The sequence below is a fragment of the Callorhinus ursinus genome, unplaced genomic scaffold (genome assembly GCF_003265705.2).
Source record: "Callorhinus ursinus isolate GAN/ISIS: 27379988/994484 unplaced genomic scaffold, GSC_fseal_2.0 scaffold2, whole genome shotgun sequence".
Taxonomy (NCBI): Eukaryota; Metazoa; Chordata; class Mammalia; order Carnivora; family Otariidae; genus Callorhinus; species Callorhinus ursinus.
Window position 1 is genome coordinate 28,600,517 of NW_027397064.1, and position 13,910 is coordinate 28,614,426.

Sequence of the window (13,910 nt, forward strand, 5' to 3'; positions counted from 1 at the left end):
AAATAAAAGAATAAATCACACAAGATTTTCTGTAAATGTCTGATGATAAAAAGTGGAAACAATTCAAAATTAACATGTTTCCCAGTTCCCACAGGTTGGGACACGTTTTTGCCAATGTTGTCATTTATGTCCCCTAAGTCAATTTTCCTGAGGAAGTTTAAAAGCTGCTGTGACGGAAATGTGCTGCAAAGTTGCAGTCTGGCTGATTCACCTCTACACAACATCCTCATTTACAAATAGGTCCTGCTCGGATCCATTACACAGAAGTGCGTTTCATGCTGCCAGACCCATCATAAGATTAAGATGCAAAGTATAAAAATTTAGATGCCATTTTAGGAAACACGCCTTTCATTTCAAGTTGGTAACATGACAGATATTTTTAAGCAGTTTCCAGAAGCTTTCTTTTAATTACATTCCTCTTACTTAGCTATAGGTCTGGCTTGAAGATTTTTGAAGGAAACAACATGATGAAAATGTCTAAAGAAGTTTGGAACTTGTCTTTGAGCATCTAATATGAAGACATTGTGCTGAAATGCTACATATTTGGAGCAAAACTCACCATACTTCATTTAAACAAAAAGAAACTAATCAAAATAGGTTGTAAATGATTTCTCTTTGGCAATGTGAAGTATATTATGCTGGAGATATGTATTCAGAAATATGCTGTCTAGAGAAGCAAAAGTACACACACTCTTTCAAACCATTATTTCTGAAGTGTTTATTTTCTCTAATTTAATTTCAGTAATTTTGTCAAATAACTGGGTATTCAGTTTATAGACTAGTTTAGAACATCTGCTAGTTTAGAAAATACAGCAAATAAAAATATTTTAAAAAATAACTCTTGGGGAAGCCTTTTAACCATTCTGTGCCTATATTTTGCTCCCTTGGAAAATGCTAGAGTAAAAATAAATTCTTAAAGTCCCTTCTAACTTATGTACATTTATAAAAGTTATCTTGCATATAGTTTCCACATTAAGTTAACTGCTTCTACCTCATTAATATGGTAACCCCACATCTGTAACATAGTTATTTTAAAGGTGAATGACAAAGAAAGCAAAGTAATCTGCAACATTATAAAATTATAACACATTCATTGGGATTTCAGCATTCAGTCTTATGCTAGCATGACCCAAGTACTAGCCATATGTACACCGGGCCATGGCGTCTTGATAACCCTGAATTATCTCTCTTCTGATTGTCTTCAGAGAAAATAAAATCAGACATCTCCTGCCCAGCTCTGTTTGTGCCTGGTCCTAAGATACAGTTACCATAGAAACTATGATTATGGATACAATTTTACAAATTTGGCTTCATCTATCAGATGCACTTTGCATGTGAGTAAGTGTGTGTGTGTGTGTGTGCGTGCGCACATGTGCATATGTGTCTTGCCAGTGAGCGTGAAGAGCACACTCTGGCTCTACATCTTTAATTAAAGAGCCAGACACCATCTCATTTCCTTTCCCCATCTGTCCACCTACAGATAGAAATATTGCAACACTGGCTGAAATCTAAACTTTTACTTGAGAGAAGGCAATTTCTGATGAAAAGAATGAAGAGAAGGTGTTAGGAAAAACATTACCCTAATAAATCTGTTTACCTGTCCTATATTTTCTAGGAATGGAGTAAACCGGAATTTAGTGGAGTCTCAGTCAGTAATATTAATCACCAGCAGCTAGTATCCAGTATTTATTGAATTTGGTTTTGACTCATTTCTTGGATGTTATGTGTGAGTTATTTATGCCTCAGCTGTTTTATTTTTAAAAATATTTTATTTATTTATTTATTTATTTATTTATTTATTTATTTATTTATTTTTTATTGAGAGCGCGAGCAGGGTAGGGGTGGAGGGAGAGAGAGAGACAGAGAGAGAGAATCTCAAGCAGACTCCATGCTGAGCACGAAGCCTGATGCAGGGTTCGATCCCACAATCCTGAGATCATGACCTGAGCCGAAAACAAGAGTCAGATGCTCAATCCACTGAGCCACCCAGGCGCCCCTGTTTTATTTTTATTATACTCTGTGACAGTCAGTGTTCTTTACTCATTTTAAAAGAAAAAAGGTGACCCTCAAAATATGCCAAATCATAAAATGATGTAACAGTTTATTCATATTATTTCTTATGAGTTCATACTATCTCTTTTAACTAATAGATCTTACAAAGGATATTTAGTGATGAAAGCTCTCTAGTATACTTAAAATATACTTGCATTTATAAAGACTAAACAATGTAAACATACGTAAAATTTCAAGCTTCTCATAATGTTCTGTTTTCCTAGTTCAGTCCGTGGGCAGGTTCCAGTCACTCCCATTACTAGAAAAAAGATGACTAGAAAGAAATGACTTTCTGCAACACTGTGCGATCCGTATCATGAGCTAGAATTAATGCTATCATTTCCATTTCTGCCTCACGTTACACACGAGAGAAGGAGAGTTCAGATAAAGTTAAAGAAATGTGCCAAAAGTTCATACAGTGGCAAGGCCAAGATGTGAACTCAGTCCACTCTCAATGCCGCTCATAGGTTGGCAGTGATCATTCTAGTTACTATAGCTCTAGTTCCCAAACAAAGAACAGAGACAAAAGACTTGAACGTTCAGATGAGCTTATGGGTATGGGGGCAGTGGGGTGGGATATGTGAAAACACGTCCGTCTGCAAGCATTTTATGGCTGAGTAATACTCCATTGTATATATATATATATATACTACATCTTCTTTATCCATTCATCAATTGATGGGCACTTGGGCTGTTTCCATAATTTGGCTATTGTAGTTAATGCTGCTATAAACATCGGGGTGCATGTATCCCTCTGAGTTAGTAATTTTGTATTCTTTGGGTAAATACCTAGGATTGTGATTGCTGGATTATAGGGTAGTTCTATTTTTAACTTTTTAAGGACCCTCCATACCGTTTTCCACATTGGCTGCACCAGTTTGCACTTCTGCCAACAGTGCAAGAGGGTTCCCTTTTTTCCCCATCCTTGCCAATACCTGTTGTTTCTCATGTTGTTGATTTTAGTCATTCTGACAGGTGTGAGGTGATATCTCATTGTAGTTTTGATTTGCATTTCCCTGATGATCAGTGATGTTGAGCATCTTTTCATGTGTTAGTTGGCCATCTCTGTGTCTTTGGAAAAATGTCTGTTCATGTCTTCTGACCATTTTTTAGTTGGATTATTCATTTTTTGGGTGTTAAGTTTTAAAAGTTTTTTTATATATTTTGGATACTAACCCTTTATCAGACATGTCATTTTCAAATAGCTTCTCCTATTCTGTAGGTTGCCTTTTAGCTTTGTTGATTGTTATGGTCATGGTCATCACAGCCAGACCACTGAACTCCAGTTTTCGGGAATAGTTACTGCATATAGCTGGAGGACTGATATATGCCTATATGTTAACTTTTGGTACACCAAAAGTAAGTTTTAGTAAAAAATTATGTTTTATAAACAAGAACAGGCTGTATAATGTACAGGTTTTTTTTTCAGTATTCATGCACGGTGTCAGTCTATTAATTTCGTTTACACAAGACAAGTGAGCTTCATTGGAGTTGGGACAATTTTGCTTTCTCGAGCCACTGCATTCTCAAAGCCTGACATATCACCTTGTTCATGAATATTTACTGAGTTCATAAAACAGACGTCTCACACATCTACTCAGTGGCACTTAACAGAGAGAATCAGCTTCCATAATGGCTAGCTATCTTTTTGAACATGACCTGTTAAATAACACAACATGTATCATCAACATTTTTTTTTAAAGATTTTATTTATTTATTTGACAGAGAGACACAACGAGAGAGGGAACACAAGCAGGGGAGAGTGGGAGAGGGAGAAGCAGGCTTCCTGCTGAGCAGGGAGCCTGATGCGGGGCTCCATCCCAGGACCTTGGGACCATGATCTGAGCCGAAGGCAGATGCTTAAACAACTGAGCCACCCAGGCGCCCCATCAACATTTTTTTAAGGAGGTTTTTATGGCATCTGTCCATTAAGTCTTATTAAGACTGCCATTCTCAAGCTCTTTTGTTTACATAGTTCTGATTTTTCCCTTTCCCTTAAAAATAATTTTTAAAACATACATTCTAACAATTTAGATTTAAACTTGGATCTGGCATGTAAGTCAAACCATTAGGAACCTCAGTTGTGTAATTGCTTAGAGTGAGGGAAGATTCCTAAGAGCTGACAATAGTAGCATAGTAGGAGAACCTTACATGGTAGGACAGATTGCTGTGTCCCCTGGGCACAGCTACTGTTGATCTGACAAAGTAACCTGACCATGCTACCATTAATGCTGAAATCACACACACGTTAGTCTGAAATCTGTATTAACCAAATTAGTTTGCAACTGACTATTGTATCAGCAGAGTTCAAGTTCTAGAAAGATGAATGAAGACAAGAGGAGGAGAAAAAGAGAATTAAACAAATGACATTCTGAAAATCGATGTTCTTGTGTCAAAACCTGGTTTGAAAAACCAAACCCCCATGTCCATTTAATGATTTTCTTTCTTTCTTTCTTTCTTTCAGATTTATTTATTTATTTATTTGGGAGAGAGACAGAGAGAGAGAGAGAGAGAGAGAGAGAAGCAGACTCCCTGCTGAGCAGAGAGCCCAACATGGGGCTCCATCCCAGGACCCTGAGATCATGATCTGAGCTGAAGGCAGACGCTTATCTGACTGAGCCGCCCAGGTGTCCCCATTTAATGATTTTCTATTAACTAGTAGATAAAAGTTTTCAGTAACCTGTAGCGACCGAATTTTCCAGCTTTATCTCATCTCTCTCACACATATTCAATGACTTGACCCCGCTGGATATTTTATAGCTCCTGAACATGCACTTTGGTGCCCGTTCCAGAATGCTGGCTCCTGCAGTTTTGGTAACTCTTCCCATGGTCAGGTCAGTGCCCTAAACATATCAAGGGCTTAATAAATACTTACCGTGTGAATGAATATAGCAACAAATGTTGCTCTGATTGGTTGTATTTACTGACTGTGAAGGGACAAGAATAGGCAAAAGTAGGAGTAGATAAGAAAAACAGATTCTGTAGAAGGTGGTGAGAACATCAAAACAGTGGTGAACAGAGGAGGGAGCCTTGAAAGAGGGGTGTCGATGGAAAGAGAAATAAAAACCCGGAGAAACAAAGAAGTGTTGTAAAAGAGAAAGGGAACAATGGAAGGAAATAAGCTAGGCTACTGCAATCTGTTCTAATTTTTAGTATACAGATACTTCCTGCCCTGAGTAGCTCTCCATTCATCAAACTCTTGGGATCATTCTGAACACTCCCTACGTTTACCAGGCTGGTAATAAAACTTTGCTGGTCTGGTGAGATGTATATATATATATATATAGCATCTTGCGCTCAAAGTCTTTAAAATGTGATTTTTTTTCCAAGTCAACATTTAAAGTTGGATTTGATAGAATCATTTAATTGGGTATTGATTCATTTACACAGAACTCATTACTGAATTCTTCAATTTCACCAACAAAATTCCCTTCCAAATTATCTTTTATAAGCTGGAAGTCCAAGTGCTCTGAAAACTTTGCCAAATAAAAAGCTTTTAGGTTTCTAGTGCTGGCTGGACACAAACCCGTGGAAGAGTGTTGAAGAATAATGCATGCCTGCCAACTGCCAGATATGATTGCTTTTCGCATAATTAATGTCATTCTTGCTGTTCGAGTACCATTCCCATCCTCTAATAATTTCCATTAATAGAGGAAGTTTCTGCAATAATTTTTGCATCCTGAACAACCACCGTGGCTTCTATAGACCTTTTAATCAAAATAATGGCAATGAGTGAAAAGGGGACGGTTAGAGATACTGCTATAACCCTGGGTTGCATTTGCTTCATCATTGTTTTCAATCTCCAAAGCCTGTCCAAAGAGCTCATCGTGTTATTATGTCAATTAGACCTTGGTGTTTTGATTTCAATAGCACTGAACTATACGAATTTATACTATGAAGAGAAGAGTGTATAAAGCGAGTATATTGGGCAATCCATCTACTCCCAAAAATGTTAAAAGAGAGTGTTTTTAAAAAAGCAACAACAAAAGATGAGCAGATGCAAATAGAAGCTCAAGTCCTGTAAAATATGATAATTGTATAATACTTCAAGCTGAAGCTTCCAGTAGCGGAAGTGATAGACCAGCTGCAAATCATGCCCCTCAACCTGCCAATTCACACTGTTTTTTATTATGATGTTGCAAAATCAAGAACTCCGTTCAGGATATAAAATTATGCAAATATACCGAGAGCAACAACAACAACAAAAATCAGCCCAAGTTTCTTATACGAGCCAAGAAATGAATGTAGCATAATGGCAGAGTAGCAGTCTCCCCTACCAGGGACGGGTGCCATAGCTGTGGCTGATGGGGTCTAGAAATGCCGTCCTGGACTTACCCTCTAAGCTGAATACTGATATTTAAATGAGGAACAAGGGCACAAGGAGACCAGCGCCGAGAGTCTCCCCTCTGTTCCTGAGCAGGTTTGCAAATTGTGAGTCTCCACCAAAGCCTCCTTCTCTGCCTTAGATGCTTTGAAAACACCTCTAACCTCACTGGGCCTCATCATGATGCCACTTGAGCAGGAATCACTTGCTCTGGACAGTGACCTGGGGTGAGGTGGTGGCTTCAGCTTTGGAGACTGTGTTCAGTGACCTGATTAAAGCTTGCAAGCCAGGTCCCTATGTTCCTGAGGAGAAAGTACAGAAACAATGCTTGTGCATGGGTTTTAATAGCCATTGTGAACATAAAACACAGCTGGTCATTGATTATAACAGCTGTGCTTCCACTTGGTGAAAAATCTGGTGGAGATGCAGGCGAGGACAGGGCCAGGAGCATGGGCTGGCTTTGGGGCTTGGATGCACGGGCACCCAACCATGCAGCCAGCAGCATGCACACAGGCTTCCTCTAGAGGCCGAGCCCTAAGGGGTCAATGCCAATTTGCAAACTATCTGTCATTTCCAAAAAGTGCTCACTGTCTAGTTCTTACATACATGTAGGATGAACGATATGTCACTACATATGATACTCATAAAGGATGTTGCAATGATCAAAGTCTGTGCTCCTACATTATCTGACACATCCATGCCACTCCTTGACCAGGAAAAAGGCAGGTGTTACAAATTCCTTGTAAGACTCTTTTGTTTAAAGAGAGAGGCACAATGGGAAGATGATCCTGAAGAGCACCCCTGTTCCTACAGAGCCCCGGGTCCCTCCATCCTAACTGGAAAGTGACTTGCTTGCGGAGTTTCTAACTGGACACTGAGTGGCGTGGTCTCTGGCCCGCACAAGGGGCTAGCACTGAGGTGAGGAGTGCTTCTTCCAGACAAGACTGGCTGGGCTCGATTCTCATCACCCACCCACTGTGTAACTTTGAGCAAGGTCACTTCTGAGCCTCGGTCTTCTCCCCTCATTGATCTCAGTTTTCATCATGAATGTGGTTAATAATAGTACCTACCTCAAATGGTGGTTGTGTGGATTAGGTGGTCCGATGCATGTAAACTACAAAGTATGTATCATCCATATAGAGTGTACTTATATGTTCAGTCAATCTGAGTCGTTGCCAGTGCTGCTGCAGTTACCTGGAATCTGATCTGTCTTTTAGTAAGGAAAACACCTGGAGAGGTTTTTTTTTTTCCCGTTCTGTTGAGTTTATTTCTATGAACCTCTGCCTAGCCCTGGCTAAGCCAATGGAAGCTTCTTCAGTGATACTGTTCTAAAAACAGTCCTGGGAAAGAGAGTGAAGAGAGAAAAAAAGGGGGTGGTGGGGGAGATGGAGGGAGAAGAGAGAGAGAGGGAGGAGGGTGGGAGAGAGAGAGAGGGAAAGGGTGGGGTCAAGGGAGGGGGAGAGAGAGAGAATTCTTACTTTCTCTCATAAAAGAGCCTATTTTCTGTATATATTTTATATACAAGATGAATAGCTGGAATGATATGACATATTTAAAAGATGATACCTGTATCATCAGACACACACGTCTGTGTGTGCACATGTGTGCATGTACATGTATGTGTGATGTACGTATATGGATTTATGTAGACACAGACACACACAATCATCTTCCTTTGGTTCACAGAAACTATTCAATGCCTAGAATAAAGCTTCAACTCCCCGATGTGACAGCCACAGTTTCACAGTCTACTGTGGTCATCATCGTTGTCACCCTCCTCCCCTGCCTCATCTTCGCAGCCCCACTTCCTGCCACTTCGCCCTGCATACACCTTCCAAACCGCGGGTCTTTTCCTGATCCCCATGTACCTGCACACTTTCTCGTCCCGCTCATCTCGTCCTTTGCCCTTCCCACCACCGCCCTGGGAAACTCTTCTGACAGAACTATTCACTTCCTATTTCCTAAGAGCCTGGAGTATATCTTTTAAATCGTTACTTAGAGTATTATCTTACAGCGATCTTTTATGATGGTGTTTATTAACACTTGTTGTCCAGCACGTTTCATGCTCACTAAATGTTGGATGATTAAAAGAATGAGCCATTTAAATGAAAAAAGTAATCTTGAAGGTGAGACATAACACAGGCAAGCAGAGAAACACATAATCCTAAACTAACCAGAGAAAACAAACTTGAATTAACCTAGTTGGCCTACCTCACGAGGCTATTCACAACTGAATACAGTGCTCCAATTCATGGGGCACATTAATTCCACTGCATGGAGTGAAGTCAAGAAACAATCTTCATTGTGATTTAGGCATTTAACAGTACAGATGTGAAGCGTGCATTTTATTACATTATTGAACTGTTTGGGATCAAACATAAGTACCAGTACCCCTACTGACTGAGTGGGGAGCGCATAATCGCTGGGTCCCTTCCCAGGGCAGAAGGGGCTCTGGGTCCCAGTAGGAAGTGAGCCCACCTTCACCTGCTGACCTCAGTCATTCTGTTAGAAGTCCTACCACACTCTTTCGGTGGCTTTTCCTAAATGAATGCAATCCCAGGGTTAGAGCCACATTGTGGAAGAAGGCCCTAGATGCCTTTCTTTCAGAGAAGCCAAGATTCAGAATCTGAAGGGAAGCATCATGGAGCAGGAGGTCAGCAGACGGGAGAAAGAAAAAGAAAAAAAAGAAAAGAAACCAACACTCGACATGATTCTCTCCGGGTGAAGAAACAAAATTCCAACTTTGGCAGCTAAGCATTTGAAATGCTAGTTGAGTGCCGTTTAGATGACTTCCCGTATTTCAGAAGAAAAACGTTTTATCTACTTAATTGAGGGAGTACTCATTGTGCCCCAGTACAGTATGAAGGTTGAGCAGAAATCAGCACCTATTTATTATCTATGACTGCTTTTTACTGTTTCTGTGGGCTCAGTTGGGGAATCGTGAGGTGATTTATAAACTTTAGTCTAATTCTTCTAACATCCCTCAGATGTAGTCAAAAGGATAAACAGGGATCTCGACTCATCAGTGTAATGAAATTAAGAAAGTGAAAATTTAGGATGAATTTTACAAGGAACTTACTATGGTGTAATCCATTAGGATGAAGGATAATTTCCCAAGGGGGGGTTGATCTGTATGTTAGAAAATGTATAACGTCCATTCATAATGTATTTGTGACAGACGTAATGCCATGTCCATCTATAAATCAGATTTGCCTTCTGTGCAAAGCCCCAGAGTCCTTCTTACTGAAGGTTATCCTCATGGGCACTGACCTGAGAGGATTTAAAATCCAAAGGGCCCAATTACTAAAAATCCTCCATCATCTAATTGGACTTTGGTATGGAAAATAATACCAGTATTAATCCAAGTCACTTGGAAGGAAGTAGAGAGAGTTTCATCTCCCGATTCTGTCATTTGGTCCAGTATAGTCTAGGGACTGGGTCTCTTTGAGCATCTTCCCCAAGGGCCATGGGGAACTCATGATGGGAACTCACTTTTACTCTGCAGACAGCAAAACTACATAAATTATGCTAGCAATCCACAAATGAGTTACTGACCATATGAGGAACACTGAATTTAAGCTTTGGAAGTTCACAGGGGAAACATCATTTTCAATTTGAGGGTCATCCACTGGGAGCAACTCATCCAAACAAAGAATGGAGTAGAATCATCTGTCCTTAGGATCAGAGACCAGAGACCATAACTCAAAGAGCAGCAAAATGCAAGTGGGAGCAGGAGAACTCAATGCTTTGGAAAGAATAGGCATGTAGCCCTTTTCATGCCATTCCTGAGCATAGGAGCATAGCCATAGGAGCATGTGGTTTGAAAGTTAACCAAGTCGTTTTTTTAAAAGCTCAAAATTCAATTCAGCATGCAACAGTTTCAATGGTGCTCAACTCAGTTACCAGCCACCACCCTTGCTCTACCTTGCCATTCTTACTCAATGGGAATTCAGTTACCTTCCCATAGTAAATACCTTTAAAAATCCCCAATTGCCCAGATATTCATGGAAAGCACACTGCAAGAACCTACAAAAAAGAGAACAATCTTATTAAAGGTTTTTAGGTCCACTCCAATTTTCATTAGGCTTGCTGCCAAGTTTATTTATTTATTTATTTATTTATTTATTTATTTATTTATTTATTTATTGCCAAGTTTTTATTAGACTCACCCTGATTGCGCCTCAACCTACCCTGTGGTTTAACACAATATAGCACCGTTGGGCATGTTTACTGTCAGAAAGGATAACATACCAGGAAATGCAATTTGGGCTAAAATTCTCTGCAGCAAAGGCCCCAGAGAAAAATGACCCAACACTGCAATGTGTTTCTAATGGCTAATTTCTGAGTCATGGAAATCTGGGATCCTTCAAACATGGGAGCCTGGCTGTTGTGTGAGGAGTTAGAGCAAAAAAAGGGTGGCCAGAGCTACCTGGTACAAAAGAGGTAATTGTGCAGGTGGTGGAGTGGACTCACCTATCTCTAGGGATGGGAACACTTTCACTGGGTAAAGTCTTCAATCTCTTGTTCTTTTAAATACGTGAATTAAAGAGACCCATTAAATCAGGTCCTGTATCAGTATTTTCAGAGACTTCTGAAGCAAATATATTTCTTTTTATGTTACACATATCCCAATAGTAGCAGTGGTATTGTATGAACGGAATGCTAGTGTTCAGTTTGAACAGAATAGTTACTTACAAGTTGCAATGAACCACACTGGCCATGCTTTGTGTAACCAATAACAGAGTTGCAAGCTACTGTTAGTATGTATCTCAAAGGATAGTTTAGTTTTGAATTGTCCTATGACATCTTTAGGCATGGAAAAAGTACCACAGTAAGGAGTCTTAGACCATGGCTCTGCCCCTATCTCTATCTGTGGATGGGGGCCATTCTGAGGAACAGTTATACAAGGTTGGAGCCCGTATGAAAGGAAAGGCAGGCCTTAGATATGTGTGATGTGCATGCTCAGTGGCTTTGACTACTTCCTCTTTCCATCACCCATGGAATTTAGAGGTGGCTGCATTCCATGGTACTGCCGGTAGTAACCTCAGAAGGAAGCAGAGAAAATGTGATGATGGGGGCGATATGTCTGCATGCTAGCCATGGAGCTAGGAAATAATGCCTGGCGGAACTCCAGTCTCATCTGCACGCAACCTCCGCAGAGTGGAAAACTCCTGTGTCACGATTAGGAACAAATCTGTCTGTAGAATGGCCTCTGGCATAGATAACCTGGAGCGAAATCGTAGGTCATCTCTCCTGAAAATCATTTGTCTTAGGTGGCTCTTCAAAAGAAAAGAGCAAACTACACCCATTGCCAACCCTTTATACTCTTTTCAAAGCAAGAGTAGGATGCATTGTATGTGCATCTTAGAAAATCAGAAATAACAGTCATCAGGGAGGATGGGTAAGTAGCGGACTTAATAATTTGGCTCCTAAAGATTCCTGCGGGTTTTGAACTAGTTAACCTCTCTGCTTCGTTCCCTCCCCCTCCCCCTTGTTCCCACTGGTCCAGCCGTGCTGGCTTCCTCACTGCTGCTCCCACGTGCCCGGCACCTTGCTCACGGCTTTCCTGCTCACATTGCCCTCTTCCCTGGCAGGTGCTTCAGATGGCCACATGCTTTTGTCCCTCACTTTGTGTCCCTGCTTAAATGTCCCCTATTCAGAGAAGCTTTCCCTGACCGCCATATATCAAACAGCACACTTCGCCCAGCTACGTGTTCTAGCCCTTTAGCACAGCTGTATATTTCTTTGTGGAAATCATCATGGCACGATACTGACTCTTCACTTACTTACTGTCTCTCTCTCTCCTCAAAAACGTAAGCTCCATGAGGACTTTGTTTGCTTTCCTCATTGCCTAGACCAGTGCTTGGAAGACATTCAATAAGTTAATATTTGCAGGGCGCCTGGTGGCTCATTTGGTTAAGCGTCCGACTCTTGGTTTTGGGTCAAGTTGTGATCTCGAGGTCCTGGGATCGAGCCCCATGTGGGGCTCTGCACTCAGCTTGGAGTCTGCTGGAGATCATCTCCCTCTCGTTCTCCCTCTGCTCCTCTGCCTGCTCGCTTGCGCACACACACACTTCCCCTCTCCAGTAAATAAATCAAATCTTTAAATCAATATTTGCTTAAGTGAAATAGTTAAAAATCACTTTTCTACACACTCACTTCTTCTCTTGTTACCTTCCTTTCTCGTTGTTTTCTTTCCATTTTTTCTTTTTTCCTTCTCTTTCCAAACAATAAATGCACGGAGTGTTGCAATGTAAGAAGTCTTCGTAAATGCCTTTTAGATGTCTGTTAGAAGTGGCTGGTTGTCTAGTGATTCCCTTCTTTGTCTCTTAGAACATTCGTCATTGAAATCTTTGTCTTCTTGTAATTTTAGTATTTGTTTTCTTAAATTTGAAAATGATTCTGGTCACATGGGAGTGATTTAATTAACTGTTAACGTTTTGTTATTGATTTTGAAATTGGGTGACGAATGATCTTTTTTAAAATGTGTATTTTTAAGTTAACCCGAAAAAAGTCTCCGGCCATAAGCTTAATTCTTATGTATGATAAAAGTGACAGGGGTAAAGTAGTGAGACAAGTCAGGAAGGTGATGAGAAAGGGTTTTTATTTCCAACATTCATTATTTTGAATTAACCTATGAAAACTTTCACACACAGAGATCTAGTGACTAGGAGAATAAAATAAGTCACTTAAAGCTCTGTTTAGAGTACGCACTTCATTTATTTGTCTTCTGTCATCAAAGTATAGAATAGCATATCCAGGCACTGGAGTGTTCCTCACGCTTCAGTCTCACTGCTGAATTGTTTTATTTATGATTGTTGCTTTCCCTCCGCCTTCCTTTGCGGGAAGAGAATACAAAAATTAAAATGTATAAATTCAAAATATCCACATCTTAAAGAGAATATGTCTAATATTTTCCTTGAGTGAAAAAAGAGGGATGGACATATTTTGCTTTCCTTTCTTTGCAGTGAAAGTTGAAACAGTGATTTTGTGTTATTATAACACTCATCATTTCTCCCTCTAATTTGGATGGTTTTTAATAAAGCTCGATTGATTCCACTGAAAGGAATTCCTCCTGGCAAGAGCAGAACACACACACTGATTGCTAAATATGCAGCAATTATCATATTCAGCAGCACACTTTAATATCTTATTTATAGATGTATCTATCTGTAATTTGCTTTAATTAAGTTGCATTGATTTTAATGACAGGAGCGATCCTCAGACAAGGGGCTGGTGTCATATGCCCCTATGAGTCTTGGTCTATCAATCACTCTCTAAGATGTGGTCCTGTGCCTCTGTGACCTTCTTTAGGCTCTAGGCAAGCCAATCCCAAGGAAGTGAAATTTCAGAGAAAGTCTCAAAGTGTGAACACATCAGAATTTATCCCACTGATCAGAGGATGGTAAAAACTGAGCGGTAGCTTGGTGGAATGAAAGCGGCAACTGAACTTTAAAATGGCCTCCCTCATGTATAGTGTCCTCACCAGCCCCGGCTCACTTTATTTTCACAACCACTTTCTCTCAAGTGTGGC

The 13,910-nt window shown here is 40.2% G+C and overlaps 1 protein-coding gene across 8 annotated transcripts in view; it reads right to left on the reverse strand.

The window, feature by feature from the left end:
- PARD3B (par-3 family cell polarity regulator beta) overlaps nt 1-13,910 on the reverse strand; it is a 1,017,627-nt gene that overhangs the window by 63,760 nt on the left and 939,957 nt on the right. For 2 of the 8 annotated variants that reach the window (XM_073879648.1, XM_073879642.1), the window contains one exon: nt 12,981-13,213. The exons of the other annotated variants lie outside the window; for them this stretch is intronic. In XM_073879648.1, the coding sequence (XP_073735749.1) occupies nt 13,166-13,213 (48 nt within the window). In that variant the 3' untranslated portion in view covers nt 12,981-13,165. Of the gene's footprint in view, nt 1-12,980; nt 13,214-13,910 lie in introns of those variants that run through there. 8 annotated transcript variants of the gene reach the window in all.